The 17,418-nt window shown below is 35.8% G+C and overlaps 1 protein-coding gene across 2 annotated transcripts in view; it reads left to right on the plus strand.

Annotated features, from left to right (window-relative positions):
* Positions 1-13,549: 13,549 nt before the first annotated feature.
* Ncam2 (neural cell adhesion molecule 2) overlaps positions 13,550-17,418 on the plus strand; it is a 479,693-nt gene continuing 475,824 nt past the window's right edge. The window contains exon 1 of one of the 2 annotated variants that reach the window (XM_048803529.1): positions 13,550-13,850. In XM_048803529.1, the coding sequence (XP_048659486.1) occupies positions 13,796-13,850 (55 nt within the window). In that variant the 5' untranslated portion in view covers positions 13,550-13,795. The remainder of the gene's footprint in view (positions 13,851-17,418) is intronic. The other variant, XM_015478659.2, reaches the window with a different exon arrangement.

The raw sequence follows: 17,418 nt of genomic DNA on the forward strand, positions 1-17,418 counted from the left end.
AGCTACTATGTAGGCGGAAAAATGAAAGACCCTAACATGTTCTAATCTATTCAGATTTTGACATAAATATGGTGTTTTTTTCCCTTTGCTGCCCTGAAAGAATGAATATTATGAAATTAAAATATACCATAGTTGGTTGTATTATTTTTAGTAGCTCTCTCTGTCATAATAAATTCTCATGTATTTATAGTTAAAAATTTTTGTGTTTTTAAATTACTCTTAGTCAAAACCTAGATGTTTAAAAGTATGAGTAAGAATTTTAATATAAACAGTCATAACATTTTAAGTTCAAGATGTACAATATAAAGTAATATAGTGCTCTAAGCTCAAGAAATCCTTTAGTATTATTATTCAAATAATGTCATTTCTATTCAGAGAAGGATCAGCACAATTCTAACATGTGTTTATGGTATAGAAAATATATAGACATTATTATTATCATAATTATTTCTCATTTCAAAGGGACATTAGAAAAGTTGCATAAAGTAAATGAATGGTAAAGCACAATGAATTTTTACTTCTAAATAGATACAACTGTTCTCCATGCCATCCTAAAATGTTGTATTTATATACTGTTCTGTACTCAAAATTGTGTTCAGTTGTTTATTGCATATAATTACCTATAATCCAGTAACCAGCACAGCTTGTAGAGGAACTTTATCTTACACAGCAAATAACACATACTAAATAACTTTCACTGTGTTTGATTGCCAGGGTTGTAAAATTATATTATTTCACTTGTTTTGTGATTTTATTCTTAAAAATTTTATTTACCATTATAACATTATAGTATAGATCCAAGTATCATCCTCTAAATCCATCATTCTAAGATGGAAGTATTGAAATTTTGTTGCTAATGTACCTAAAACTACTATAATTCTGCTATTTCATATATCCTAGTAATGAGTGTAGAGGAACAGACCAATTATGAGCCTTAAGAATTCAAAACCCTATGAGGAAGAATATAGGACAGAAATTGCTTCAAGCAAGTCTTCAAAATAAGGAAGGAGAAAAGACAGGTGCCTGAGAATTATAACAAAATATTTAATTTTATAAAAATAAACAAAGTATACACAGTGACTAATAATATAATTTATATTAATTACTATATGTGAAAATAGTATGGTAGTAGTTGTTTGACCTATGACCTATCTGACTTAGTTTAATTATAAAGTTTTGCTTTTTAAAAAAAATGCTTATAAAATATCTTCTTAAGCAGAGTTTTCTCTTTATGTCATGGATGAAAAAATGTTGTAGTATTTTCTTTTTGAGAGAGGGTAGCACAGTCAAAGGGGTACCAATCAATCTGTGCATGACTCTGAAAATGTCACTTGTTATCTCTGGGCTTCAGTTTGAAGCTTAAGGGCTTGGATCAATTCTACTGAAAAAGTCATGCAGCTCTAGAATCCTATGATCGTCTATGATCCTAGGGCACGCTCTTTATATACTCTCATTGGCTGCATAATTTCAGAGGCCAGTGCATGGCAGACAAATTGCCTGGAGGGCTCCATCTGCTTTGCAAATATCCTTGCCAACCTTTTCACAGAATACTACAAAAAATATATATCATGTGGACCATGCTCATTCCCTCTTCAATTTGCACTTCATTCATGTCAGAGTTTATTGTTTCATTCTTGTCTGTTATGCACAGAAAATATACCAGCAGACATATGGAATTGTCCTGTAGGACAGATGACCCCCAAGTATAGCATATTTTTTGTTAAGCTTGTATATGCTCTAGTAATTCCTACAGATAATATATTTTCACTCTAAAAAGGCCATTTCGGCATTATTAAACTGATATCTGCAGATTATTATTCAACACCTAGTGAAAATCCAGTTGTGTACCAGGGGCTGTCAAAACACAAAGTTAGCCACATTCCCCAGTGTACATGGTTATGATCTAAATTAGATAGATAAATCAATCCAGTACAAACACTTGAGAGTTTTAATAAACAGTGGTCATCTCCTAGAGTGAATGAAGCTGTAAGGTAATGGAAAGTTTGCATCACAGCTTCTGATACTTTATTACCACGCCAAATTTATCTTAATTGTAACTTCTCTTGCAGATGTTAGAATTAAAATAGCACCAATAATATATTTGGTGGCCATATTCAAGTTTTTTTTTAAACAACTTATTATCAGATGTAATATAGTGGTTTGTTGCAACAAATTCTATGGCTAGTGTCTCTTTGATTGTGTTTGTGGTATTCACAGGGAAGCATACTGTTGGCTTAATTACTCATTTTGTTGAAGATCAGTAATTTGGCTCATGAGCACTTCAGAATAATTACTCAAAATGTTGCAAGAAGAATATTTCCTATATATACTCAAATCTACCAAGTATAAATAAGTGCTGCTTTCATATCATTTTCATCAGAATATTTTAAGAAATTCACCTAAGCATTTCTCAGCTTTTAAGTTGCTCCTGCAAATGTCTTTTTATTGTTAAGGAGAGAGGAGGTTATTCATTTTATTAGGTGTAAAATTTATTATGCAATGTACTTTAATATTATAAATGCAATGACTTAGAGGAAATTAAACAGGTTCTGAGACACTTATTAGTGATAAATATATACAATTATATATAATAAATAAAATTATTAAATGTCATATGTTAACATATGAAAATATAATATCATTAGTATTTATTTAACAGTATTTGGGCATTATTATTGATTTGTAAATTATTTTAATTCTTTCTAATTGTTGACACCAAACAAAAAATAGTTTCTAAAATCATGAATTATATCAGTTAACCTGACATAACTTAGGAATTTTATTGAGTGCATATGGTTATAAATGTCAACATGAAGAGTTAGAACAGAAATAGAGGATTTGTTTTTCTCAGGGTACCTACAATCTATATATGTGTGTGAGTTTGAATGTGAATATAAACTATGTCATAAGCAATGCTTCTAAATGTAATCCCACAATAGAATTGAGAAACTTTTAAAATTTAAGTCATTGATCTAGAATTTTTGTTGATGTTTTTTCTAATTTTTTGTGTATAAGCACATCACATTATGTGATTTGTGGATAAAACTTTCAAATTATCTCGTTCTTTCCTTTAATATATATTTTTTTCTTTAAAAACATAGACTAATAGCCTTATACCTAAAAGAGACCTTTCAAAGTGATTGAAACACAGGGTTGTGCAATCAGGGAGGCCTGAGTACAAATCATAGCTCTGAAAATTTATGGCTGTGTGATCATGCTAAATTGCTAGAGCTTTCTGTCTCTTGCTTTCTCATTGACAAATGGAAAAAAGAAAAAATAAGTCTCTTAATGATTCTGTAAAAAATAAATTAATTTTCACAAATAAAGTGCTTAACTCAGCACATCTTACCTATTCAAAATTTACAAAAATGATTTTGAATGTGAATGTAAATTCTCTATGGATATTGCATATAAATTATATCATACTATAAAATGTGAATATATTAATATATGCTTTTTTCCTCTAAGTATCTTTTAGTCTTAACCTTTTTTCTTATTGTATTATAGTCATCATAAGAGTTCAGTTATTTTATTTGTAGACCATTAGAATTTAATTTGCCTTTCAATATCCTAGTGAGCACCCACAATCAATAAAGCAATTTTATGTTACAAACAAAACAGAAAAAGAGATCTATTTTAAAGAACTAATCATAGAGTGCTTCCTGAACTACTTAATTGAAATAATCATAACTTTAACTTCTATTTATTCTCTTTGCATTATCCTTAAAGAATTGATCAGAACCAATTACCTAGTATTTACTGAGCATCTACTTGTTTACCACACAACTTTAGAAAAAAATTCTTTGGAGTTTTGGGTCAATAAACTTTTAGCCTATGATGACTTGGCTTAGTTTTACACTTTTAAGTTAGATTTTTGGCATTGGTATCTATAGACACTCTAGTAATTAGAGATGAAAGCTGAATTAAGAAGGTAGGAATCTATTACTATAGAATAATTGCATCAGAGTCACCAATAAATAAAAATGCTCTTCTAAAATTATTAGAATAGAATTTACCTTTTAAAAAATGTCTTAACAGGAAAAACTATTACACTTCATTTAGGAAATAAATTATACAATTATGTTATACAGTGATTAGGAAATTGATCTTGCATTTTTCCATTCTTAAGCATTCTGTAGCAGAAAAATCATTACTCTGGATTCAAGTCATAATTTTGCTTTTGAAGCTCTATGAATTTGGACAGGCCATTTAATCTTTCTTGGTGTCAATTTCTTTCATTTGTAAATTTAGAGAATTAGAATTATATGAAAATTCTTAGATAATACACTTATGACTAAATGACTATGGAAAAAAATGAGAGAAAAAATATTTAGGTTACCACTTTTTATCTTATTCCTAGTAAAGAAAATTTCACATGTAAGTGAATGATTAAAACGTATTCCTGTAAATCTACTAAATGATGAACTCAAATAACTGGAGTAAAGACAGAAAGATTGATATGGACAATACTTTGGCATTTTTAATATTGAATGAACATAGTTTTATTGCACTTAGGAGTTACCATGATACTTTTTGGAGATATCACCTGTAATTTGAAGAAGATATACTGAAAGGTCAGATTTTCTGAATGTTGATTTTCTTTCTTGTGTGAACAATGAATTTTGAGGTTACATTTTATGGGCACTCTTTATTATTGCCATTTGCTAATTTCAAGGTGCATTAGGTATAATTATTCTTTTAATAAAGGCGGCAGTAAAAAGTATACTCAAATAGCAGGCTTCAATGGCTCCTCTCTACAGCATTTCCCGTTCTTATTCTGAAAATAGTATTAGTACCAGTTTCTCAGCATAACCGTATTCTTAAATACAACTTCCCTCTTTTAGGGTTATTTAAAGAATCGACCCTTAAGTGTTTTAAGGAATGATGCCTTAGCTCTGAGAACTAAATAACTCTATAATTCATTTCAGCATGATTCTAGTCCACAGAAGTGCCATAGTGTGGGTAGGAACATTGCTATGTCCTCATTTTTAGGGATCCAATCCTGTTTTCTATATATTAGTACTAGTATTGTGAAAAATAACTTCAAGAACAAGGAAGGGACTGGGCCCTAACCTACTATGGGGATTAGGATAGGGCCAGTTAGCATAATAGGAGATTTAAGGTTCTTATAAAATATCAGAAGACCTGAACTGGGGTTGTTAAAAGAGGATGGGAACAAAATCAAATATAGGAAAGAATATAAAATTGGCCAAGGAATGTGATGTGCAAAATAAGAAAGGACTAACTAAAATGTAAAGCCAAAAATGGAGTACAGAATCCAATGAAGGGAATGAGGTTTTAGGTATGTCTAAAGAAAGTCCATGATGCATCAGTGGTGCCTGTGGATGCATCCTTTCTAATTTACCTGGTGCTATGGTCTGAATTTCTGTGTCCTGTCAAAAAGCATATCTGGAACCCTAACCACTAATAAGATGGCTTCAGAAGGTGCAAAATTTGGAAAGAAACATGGTCACAAAGCAGAATTCATGCAAAAGAGACTTCAAAGAGTTGTCTTGCTCTTTCCACCATGTGAAGACATGGCTTGTAGGAGCATCTGTCAATCAGAATGTGAGCCCTCACTAGACACCATATCAGCTGATGCCTTAGCCTTAGACTTTCCAACCTTTCAGAACAGTGAAAAATACATTTCTATTGTTTGCAATTTTCCAGGTGTATGGTATTTAGTTATAACCAGCTCAAATTAATGAAGAAACCTAAATACATTTTTTGAAGGAAACAAAACACCCTCATTGCTAATGTTATTTGATTGGCTGCAAGTTAATATGTGTAATATTATCTTATATTTTACTTAGTGTGAGGCAAATAGACTGAAAAGGAGATCATATCATTTAATGATAAAATGCCACAAAACACCAAAGTTTTGTTTAATAATTTTTTTTTCTCCAAATGGTAATTAAAGTGAACTTTTAATTCTGGTTTGATTCTAAATGCAGGTTTGAATCAAAAGGCAGCAAATGATATAAACAGAAAGCATCTTCATTGCCATTCTTTAGCAGACCTCTTTCATTGTTTTTAACTTCAACACCTAAAATATAACAGTGAACAAAATAAACTTTTTATTTATTTATTTTAATCCATGGAAATGCCTCTGATGGTTCCTGGAAACAAAATCAAATTTTGACCCTTTTTTGATGTTTTTTTCTTAACTGTGAACTATTCCTGTAATAATTGACTAGTTGGAGTAAAATAAATTGACAAAATTATTTCAGCACTCTGAACATATTTTTACTGATTTATTTTTCTTAAAATTTTGTAAGAGGCCATTTCTGGAGAATTTTAGCCATTTCTGCATCTTTGAATTTGGGTCAGATAAATTTTCTTTCTTGGAGGATTCCTTTGATGAGTCCAACATGAAGATCAAAAGCATGTACACATCCATTTTCCTGGAATGCCTCTGACCTAATGAAGGTATCCCTGAAGCTGTTTCCACCTTAAATGTAACGTTATTACTTTGAACCATGAACTATTTGAATGATTAGCAACACAGACCTTTCTAGAAATATGCTTATCTTTTTGTCTTTATTTTAATAAAGTGTGACTATTTTGTCAAGTTTTGCTCTGAAGGATGGGATTACATCATTAAAAATATTTGTAAGAAGAAAATGAGATAGCACTGGGGTTGTGGCGCAGTGGTAGAGCGCTTCCCTAGCACATGCACAGCCCTGGGTTCGATCTTTAGCACCACATATAAATAAATAAATAATATAAAGGTATTGTGTCCAACTACAATTAAAAAATAAATATTTTTTAAAAAGAAGAAGAAAATGGGATAGACTTTTGATTTCAGTTAAACAAATGTTTGTCTAGAACCTCCTCGTGCATGTAAATTTTTTATTAGTACCCCTGGACTCCCCACTGGATGCCTGTAGCACCAAATCCCAATCCTGGCAAAGCAAAGATGTCTCCAAACATTGCTAAATGTTTCCCGAGGGACAAAACAGTCCTCAGTGGTAAACTCTTCTTGAGGTGGTGATTGGTGTCTAAAACTTTCATAGCACCAAAAAAGAGTCCACTAAGAGATCCTGTATTGGAATCAAAGAAAGGGCAATGGTCTCTCTAAGAAAGGATAGGTATCTCTGTTTAAAGTGAGGTTTCTTTTTAATGCTTTATTATGTTTTTGTTATTCTCATACTATCAATGTGCTTTATTAAAATTTTGCTTGAGCCCTGAAGACTCAAAGTATGTGGCTGTGTTCAAACATCCAGTGAAGTGATACAGAAAGAGCCGTGGGAAGTCTGTCATAAGATACAAAAAGTATCCTCAAGAGGAGAGCAAAAATGCAGCCACTGATAAAACCTACCTGACTTTATATGTGGAACATACCAGTGGCCCTCAGCCATCCTCAGATATCCCTAGTGGCAAATGAATTTGTGATACTTAAACTTAATTTGCAGTGGATGTTGTGTACAATTAAAAGAGTAAGTATATTGCTGGTTAACTAATTGTAAATATGTGATCCCTTATGTTCACTGAAATTTTTAACATTTTATCCTAATAAATATAGTGGGAGTTTCTGGATCTTGGAGCAGAAAAGGAGGGTTAAATATATGTTGATATTAAGGGGCAGAAGTCCTTTGGCATACCCCAAATTTGACAAATATGGATATGCATATTTATATACATTCTGATAATTCAATTGACTAAAGGAAGAAATTACAGAAGTTCTCAGGAATTTCATACACAGAATATAAAATAAATAAATAGCAAACATTGATGAAAGTGAGTACATTTACATTTTCTCTAGAAGACAGAAAATTATGATTTGCAAAATAAGGTAATATGAATTGAGTACCTACAAATATTCATGCATTTTTTTGGCCAAGTTATTTAACTCCTAATTGTCTAATGATTTAATTTTTAATGTGTTTTTAAAGCTCTATGGACAAAGATTCATATTGCATTCTTATTCATTATAAAAATAATATAGAAACTCTAATATCTTACTGGTATAAAATTGTTAAAAGAGTACTAGGACAATTGCCATGGGATCAAATAAATTTATTAAGTTCCTATTGATAAAATTAATGACAATATAAAATGTTTCTTTATAAAACAAAGTAAAAAATGTCAAATAGTATTATCATGAGCTATATAAAGAAAACATGAAATATTAGGATAAAATGTTCCAAAAGTTTCAAGAGATGCACTCTGATTGATAGAGAATAGGCATTTCTGATTTTTTTTCATATGTATCATGTAAGCATTTGGGGAAATTAAGATTGATTTATAATATAACATTTACAACATTTAGTTTTGTTTTTCTGTTCTAATTCTTTTTACATAGCCACACTGTTTATAATCAGGTCAGTTTCTTCCCTGGGTGTTAGCTTCCTTGGTCTTAATACTGGATTTGACTGCCAGTATTAAAATCCTGTAATAAGTGTTGAATATGTATTTAGTTAAACTGAGGATTCATGACAACTAATGGTGGCAGAGGGAATGTGTCATTTTCCTTAAAAAAAGAGTAAGGAGCTTCTCATGTAAAAGTAAAATAAAAGGTGTTTTTTCTTAAGCATTTAATACTAAAATAAGAGAATATGTGGATTCTAATAATGGACATGGGTTGATTGTTAGATGGACACTAAAGGTCTGTCGTTAAATAGGAAGGAATTCCATTATTGCCATTAGTATACCTGCAATGGATAGAATCGTTTATCTAACTTGAAAATTAACAGAAACATACTTCCACAAAGGGAAGAACTAAATGGTTCAGTGCAATTAGACATTTTCAAATTTAATTATTAACTTTATTGCTGCCCAGAATACATTAATATCCTGTGTCTTATCAAACCTATAGTTCTGTGGGATCAGTTGCCAAGTATGAAGGATTTATTATCGAGTATGTAATAACTTCCCTTTGCATGATAGAATTTGTGTAGACATCGCCTTGGTCAATACTACCCATGGACAAAATGTGATTTCTGAGTGCTGTGATCAATATTTGGGTAACCTGCATTTCACATCATGATCCTTGTCATATCAAAAAGGTTCATTGCTAGCCACTGCTTGATTCCTTTTTTCTTTCTTACTTTGTCCTTAATATATTCTTGAAATCACGTCAATCACTGTTTTGTCAATGTGTTGCAGGTTTGTTACATTTTCTGCTCTGTCCATTATTACATATGCCAAGAATGTCTTGGTGAAGAAAAATATAATATCCCCTTGGAGTTAAGAAAATATTATTCTGGCAAGTGGCAAATTATAGGCAGTTATTGCATAATTTCAGAGCGAAGTGAGCCGTTATTTGCCCGGAGGGAGCATGAAGTAGCCATGAAGGAAAATGACCCCATGTATCTTGAAAGAAATTAAAAAGTAAGAATCAGTGGACAATTGGGGTGCCTCAGTACCATAAATCTGCCTCTTTTATTTCTTAATTTCAAATAGAACAGTTAAGAAAGTAAGGCATTTAAAAATGAAGGTGCTAAAACCTAAATTCTACCACTAAAGGACCTACTGTCAGATACTCACAAGTAGCTTGGTAAAACATCTAACATGTTGTTATATCAAGAAAGTAGAAATTACTTTCAAAGACATGGTCATTAGAAAAAGTGGCATTAATGGAGAAGGGAAGGCAGTAACAGGATCATCTATTTATAGAGGTTTCCGGCTATCTGTCTATATACGCAGTAGATATTTTTCTTCCTTTGTGGTAATAAAAAAAAAAGCCAAAACAGGCAATTTTCTAGACAAGTAAATGAATAGGTATAATGGTTTGTGACATTTTAAAAATATAAATGAACACATGGAATGTCCTATTTCCTAATAGTGTGATCTTAACGCACATGAATCCTGTCAACACGCAGAGTAAACAAAAATAACACTGGAATAGGGAAATAAAAACGACATTTAAATGCTGCCCACAGCACACCATTCACGTCTAGGCTCCATGTGCAGATTATATACCTGCATGCTTTCTGTGGGAACAGATTGCAGATGTAAGAGGCAGAATCTCTCTGAGAAGATAATTTCCACATATAATGCACCTTATCGTTTTCTATCTCTCTGCTACTCCTTCATGTTCATTTTATTGATTCTTCTAAATCAAATTTATCTGCTTTCATTTAACCATGCATCCAGTCCTGTTGGTATTTCTTACTACTCAGCTTTTCATAGATTCCTGAGTTCTGTTTAACGTGATTTTATTTTTATAAATGAAATAACTAAAACACTGACGAAAGCTCAAAAATATTTCCTCAGGTAGATGAAGAAGTTGATAAATTATCTTAAATGCAATTTATGAGTCACATAAAGGATGGAGGATGGTTTTTATTTTTTTTTTTTATATCATACACAGTGTACATGGCTTAGTCATATTCATGGACCTGGTACATGTCATAGTAGGACTCAATGTCTGTGTTGTGGAAAGCAGGCTGCAGGAGTAAGGAAAGGGCCAGTGAGCAGAGGTAATATAAGAAGAGAAACTGACCGAGGCAAATGAAGGCAAATCACTTTGTCACTGCAATGGGAAATGGATGTGCTTGTGATGTGAGCCCTGGAGAAGCACTTCCCCTTTGGCTAAAAAGCAGTGGATTTTTTTTTTTTTTGAGTATGTGACATCCTGCTCTTGAGACCACTCAGCAAAATAAATTTAGGCTAATTGATACAGAAGTCATGAAAGGCTTGTTTGATAATCTTGGCCTACAATTTGCAATCTGGCCTTTAGCCTTAGGGATGGAGACAGTCACTTCTTTATCTATCATTTGTGGCACTGGGAATAAAACCCAAAGCTTGCACATGCTAGGGCTAGGCAAGTGCTCTCCCACTGGGCTAAATTGCTACCCCTGTACATCTACTTTCTAACTACCCATGTCTGGATCAGAGGTTTCAAATATCAAGCTTCTTAGCATAACAAGGTGATAAACCTTCTTTCCAACTCAATCATATTTGTGTTTCAAACTCTGTATTTTTTTCAAGTTAGACTTCTCTCTGTTTTGCACATGCCATGTGTTCCCCTGGAAAGCTGGCTTTGTTTAAACTGCTCTCTATTTTACCTATGTGGCTAATTTCTCTCTTATATTCAAGGATTCCTGGAGTCTCTTCTCATTCCACATTCAGAAATGTTCCCTTCTTTTATGGCTGTATCAATTCATCTTTAGTTACGACATTTTACAACCTGATTCTTATGATCAAATTTTGTATCTTTTGTTGATGTCTGATCTCCTCAACAAGAAGGTTAGTCAACTGAGGGCAGGATCAAATCCTGTTACCTTTGTATCTTCCTGAGTAATAAGATTCTGCTCATTTGCCTTTTCCATACACATGGATACTATATTCTCTCTCCCTTTCTCTCTGTCACTCCCCCCCCCCACATGTACATGCACAGATACAAACACACAAACACAAACTCAAAGGACTTTGGGATTTTTCACCGCCTTATGATACAAGTATCTAACCAGAAATTTCACTAACATCTGAAAAAGGTCATTGATCCCTTCTCTCCTCCTATCCTCTCTCTGTAAGACGACTCATTGTCTAAACCTTATTCTCCTCTGGCATAGTTCAGCTCTTGGCATAAGATAAAAGTAATTTTACTTCTAATAACAGGAATATAATTTTCAGAACTGTATTTCCCTGATTGCCTGGTGTGTGTTTGTGTGTGTGTGCGCACACATATGTGTGTACACCCACCATTCAGTCACTCCCTGTGTTGGGGAGAAAAATCGCAAGCTTTCTGGTGAAGAGGTTATTTGGAACTGGTAGTACTCTTTCAGCTGTCTTCTGTAATTTTATGTGTGTGGTTTTCTCATGATCTCCTAGAGAAATCAAGAAATGGTAAAAACGAGTGTTTTGTTTTTCACACTTAAAACACCCAATGTTTTCATCTTTTACTGCAAAAAGGCCATGAACTTAAGTACAGTTGGTGTGATCCAGAACCAGTGAAGGTTGCATAGAGGCTCTCTTGGCAAAAGAACTTCCTAAATATATTGCCTGGCATAATATCAAGAGGGAAGGAGAGGTTCTCAAGCTGTAGGTGCAGAGAGTGCTTCTGGTTAGAAGGCCACAGTGTACATTGAGAACTTCCTTTTCCCCTTGTCTCTTCTGCATAACCCCATCCTAGGGTACAAAGAAAATGAATCTTCTGTATAAACCCTTCTGCATGGAGATAACAAATCATCACCAGTATCTGCCCTATCCATGCTCACTTGTGTTTATTGCTTAGCCCTTCCCTTTCCTCCCTGAAGTCAATGACACATCCATCTGGTCATTGCATGGGGCGGGGGGAGATGGGGGGCACTCGATTTCTGAGCCCTTCCATATTTCTATCCCATCCGATTTTTATGTCATCACTGACAACGAGAGAACCTGAGTGGTCCCTGAGACTCTGGTGAGGGAATTAATTATACTCTAAGAAGCCAGAAAAAAAGTGCAGACTAAAGGACCTGTTGTCAGTTCCAACTGGTCGCCCTAACCCAGGGGCAGAGAGACAAGGGCCCTACATCCAGTGATTGTGCCTCTTACCTGGCTTGTTCCACAGGTTTGACATTAAAGTGACAAATCTTTTCCTACCCCTCCAGGAGAAATAATGATATGCCTCAACCTTAGGTGAGGAGAGTTAGTTCTGGGTGCTTGCCACCTTTCCATCACTTCAATTTACACTTGCACATGCACGCCGTGTACGGGTGACTGGCCTGGGGTAGGATCTCCGCACAATTCATCATTTTACATTTACAGGACGTCAGTTGTCGCGTTCCTGCGGGAACCTGGTCAATGCTGTGCTTTAGGGACCTTAGGCAGAGCCAACTGTGTGGCCATGAGAGACTGTAGACTTATCTAAGGACGCAGCTAAGACTCACAGGCCTGTTGAACGCAGCCCCTCCCACAACTCACCCCGCCTCGATGTCCCTTAAGATACCTGTTCTTAGCAGCAACATGTAAAGAAACACTGCACATCTTTCCGCCTGTCCTCTAGCCCCAGAGGAGACCGGCCCTGTAGATACTAGAGGACAATTGCTTTCCCCCTGCGGTGGCGGAGTGGAGAGCACGGGAAGGGGACAGTCGCGGGAAGGTGCCACTCTGCTCCAGGTCTGAGAGAGAGGAACGATCTGGGAGAGACGGAGAACTCCCTCCCGACTCTCCGCACAAGCTTGAGGAGAAATGAGACCAAGGAATTTATCGCCTGCCCCGCGGTCTCCCGGGGCCGCTGAGCCCGGGTGCGACTGAGGCACTGGACCTGGAGGCCGTCTGCAGCATCAGCAGCGGTATCGGCTCGGCTTCCCCCGAGGGGCCAGCGGGGAGAGGGAGCTTGGAGGCTGTTTGTCACCTCCTTTCTTGGCCCAGAGGCGTGTCCCCGCGTGAGGGTGACTGTTAGGTTGAGTGTGGGGTCATCACTTGCCGGTTATACTCTTGCTAGCCCATCGCAGCAGCTCATCTATTTGGAGACACGGGGGAGCGAACCAGCAGCTTTGAGTTCGACTGCGGACGAATCCCGGGGCTGCGCGCCTCAGAGTGCAGCGTCCGCCGAGCCGCGCGGAGGGATACGCCTCGGCCGCGCCTCCTCGCCCGCGTCTCCGCCCCCGCCTCCCTCCCGCCCGGCTCTGCTGCCGCCGCGGCGGCCGCTGCTGCTGCTGCCGCTGCCGCCGCTGCTGCCTGGATATAGTGCGGCAGGGAGCGGAGCTTGCAGTCACTTTGCGAGGAGGAGCGCGCGGGCTGCGGGCGGCTGGGGCACCCCGGGAGCAGCGGCGGTCTAGCAGAGGTGGCCGTGGCAGCGGAAGGTTCTCTCTCCAGGGCTGGACTTAATAACTTTGGAACTGTCCACCAGTGTCACGTCCTGAACATGAGCCTCCTCCTCTCCTTCTACCTGCTCGGGTTGCTTGTCAGTAGCGGGCAAGGTAGGAGTGTGGTGCTTTATTGCATTTACTTTCCCTCCCCCTTCCACCCAACCAAGAGAGGCAAAGAGGGAGGCACAGGAAGAATTACATGAAAGAAGTAAAGTTACAGTTATTGTTGTTGTTATTATTATTTTAGCTCCTTCTTTTAGCTGCCCCTAAAATTGTGTCTATTTTGTTGAGACCCTTAAATAAGAGAAGAGAAAATACAGAATTGGAGATGGGCATCAGTGAGCAGGAAACCGAGGCAAACTGCGTCTTTTTTCTAGGATTTTTAGCTTTCTGATTTTCATTTTCAAAAACTGGATGAGTATGTCGATGTGTATTCATAGTTAAATATCTGAGGTTGAGAAAGGAAAGGGTACCATGATATTTTACAGAACCAGCAAAAACTATCAGCATTAAACTAATTTGTAAAATATCTGTTGTATGCAAGGAATTAGAGACTCTTTTCCCAAGACCAGTTCCTGGCTATGAAGTGAACGATGATGGCTTATTTATGTAGGAAACTAAGAGAGGGGCCATAGATGTTGTGTGTAAGAAAGCAAATGGATAAAACTAGGGATGTGTTGCAGTCATTCATTTTGACCCCCTCTCCTCCCCCTTGTTAATACAGCAAAATTGAAGAATTTTATAACATCAGATTGTAATTACACCTGTAAGGGATTTGGGAGGTTGTGGAGAACTGGTGGGAGCTTTTATATCTTGGGGAAAGAAAGAAAAGAAAAAAAAATAGCCTAGTAGAATAACCTAAGGGAGAAATTGTGGAAGCTACTTCTGTTAATCTGTATAAAAATAAATATAAATTTATCTTACTTATTTTGATAGTGAGCATTCACATAAAATATATTTACAATAAATGGAAACATTTTCAACTGTCCAGACAAGTTTGGACATTTAATTGGGGAAACAAAATGGTAAAACATGTATTGGTTGAAGTCTTTACAGGAAAAAAAAAAAAAAAAAAAAAAAGTCACAGTTATTTATAATAAGGACACTGACCAGAAATTGGACATATTATTTCCATTCCTAAACTATAGAACAGAAGGTAGACNTGTAATATTTCAGTCTTAGAAAAACTGCAGATATGTTCATCTGAAACCAGCATTAGCTCAATCTGTTAATTCCATCACTCTTATAGCAAAGATCAACATACACTTATCCACTGCAGATAATGCTGCTTTAATTTTTTGGAGAGCAGCTGATTTTGTTTGACTGTTCATTTATAATATAGACTGGTATTTCTGAATACTAAGAAACAGAACTTAAAAATTGCAGTTAAAATACAATTGCAATTAAATAAATATAGATAGTATGGGAAAATGTAGGGCTTAATAGGAAGCAAGTTTATGCAGACTTATGATTACATTATGAGTGGTTTGGAGAAGAAAAATGTCTCAGTTGTGGAGTCTGTACATTTTTCATTTCAATCACTAACTGTGCTGGAATTTGGGGATACAAGGGAATCTAGGAACGTTTAATATCTAGATTTAAACACTACACACAGACATATGTAATTTTGTCTATACCTGGAACCTAAATTTGAAATTGTGATTCTGCTAATTTATAATGAGAATGCAAGGTGGTTATAAAGAAGGGCTCTGAAACGGAAGCATGCCTGTGGGGGAGCCCGTATTCACTGTAATGAAACAGGGTAGAAGGAAAGCATCATTGTAAGGAAGATCTCTATCTGGTACAGTTTCAAAATGCATAAGACTTATAGAACCATAGACGCATATCAGAGGAACCTGGCTTTTGTGAGGACAAACATGTAGTGCTTCTGTGCCATGTGTCTTAATGAAATCAGAGATGCTTGGAAATAGAAATCCTCATCTTGGAGACTAATTCCTCTGTGCTAGTGTTTTGTTCTCTAATTAAGGATGCAAGACCAAGTATCAGACACGCCACTGGGAGCTGTTTTTAAAAAATGGATCTAGTGTAACTCATAATTTTGTTTATTCTTTTGTAAATAGGGCCACAGAAAAGCCACCAGGCAGTGATCCCTGGGCTTGCCTTAGAAATACTGAAACCCCAGCTTGCTGATTTATGTTTCCAACAATATACTTGCAGGGGATTTTATGAAGCATGATTGAAGCTATTGCTTTGGAAAGTGGTGTGCAGTTAGACCGGGGAAAGGCAACGATGATGTATTCCCTTTTAAGTAGTCAAAACGTTTTGAACCGCAGCAGTTGAATAGGAGAAAATGACACAAGTGAAAAACTGAGTAACTTAAGTGGATGCCAATACCATAATTAGCTAATGAGGCCTAATAGTCCTTCCTACTCCTAACTTTCAACGCAACCTTATTGTTCTACTGTAGTGAGAGCTTTTTTATTGGGGCAGAAAGGCTCCTTTAAAAGCCACTCATTTCCACCGCAAGATTAATGTCTAATGAAGCAAGGTTGTAATTTAATTGTCAGGTTTGATTTTGATTGTCCGTGTGAGGGAGATTTTGTAGTTCTGTAACTTTTGCAATTATTTTTGCTTTGTATTCAAAACTTGGTCATAGCCTCCATGGTCATAATTCTCAAGTGATAACTTGAGTCTTGGATGGACAACCGTGGATTTGATGCTGTAGTATTTGTAAATTCAAATTCCCAAACATTTTAAACATTCCCAGTGTTCAAAATCATTTTCTTCTTCTTTTAAAAATTGTTCAGGCATGACTAATAAACATCTGTAAGTGGTTGTTCACGTGTATGAAATAGAAGCACCATTGTACTGAAACCTAAGGTGAGAATAGTGCTGTTCACGTGTCCTTGCAGTCTAGTTCAACCACAGATAGAGCACTTATTTATGCCAAACTCATGTGATAAGTGTGTTTTTGTGTGAATTCACACACACACACACAAAAAAAAACAATTTAAGTGGTTAAACCAGGCATCAGCTTACAGTTATTCTTTCTGGGGAAGTGCTAATAAATCATTGTTTACTAGAGAAATGTACCTTCTAAAACTAGAGCACAGGTGTGTGAGTCTACGAGTTTCAGGTGTATAGGAAATATTTCCCCAGACTCATCCTCTGTCCAAGCTGTTACCCACTCACAGCCTTTAATATCCTTTTTTATATCCTTTTTATGTCTATCCTGCTCTAATTCTTTGATGCCTGTGTCTTTGTCAAAACTTTCTATTGAATCAACTGAATATTTATTTGCACTTAGAAGATAGGCTATGTAAATAAATTTCTTTTATGTCAATGAACATCTCCAAGGAATTAAATAAACCATTTTCTTACGTTGGTTTCTCATGCTAACTCTGAGCCCACAGAGCAAGAAGAGAAGTTGGTGTGTCCCCAGTGTCAGATGAGTTTCTTCATTGACTCAGGGGGGCTTATGGTCTCCCAGAGGTAAAATCTTTCTAGAGAAGCAATTAACGGAACACAAGAACCTCCTTTAGTACAAGAAGAAAGTCGAACTTTATATAATTTTGCAAATAAAATGGCCTTCTTTCCAAAATAGAGCCAGTTGTTAATGAGACTGAGAAATGAACTCTAGATTGAGGGTAGTAACCAAGCTGAACAGTGTAATTTGCTTTTGTCTGTTTCCTTGTGTGGGAGTAGTGCACATAGGAAC

Source organism: Marmota marmota, unplaced genomic scaffold, assembly GCF_001458135.2.
Source record: "Marmota marmota marmota unplaced genomic scaffold, marMar, whole genome shotgun sequence".
Lineage (NCBI taxonomy): Eukaryota > Metazoa > Chordata > Mammalia > Rodentia > Sciuridae > Marmota > Marmota marmota.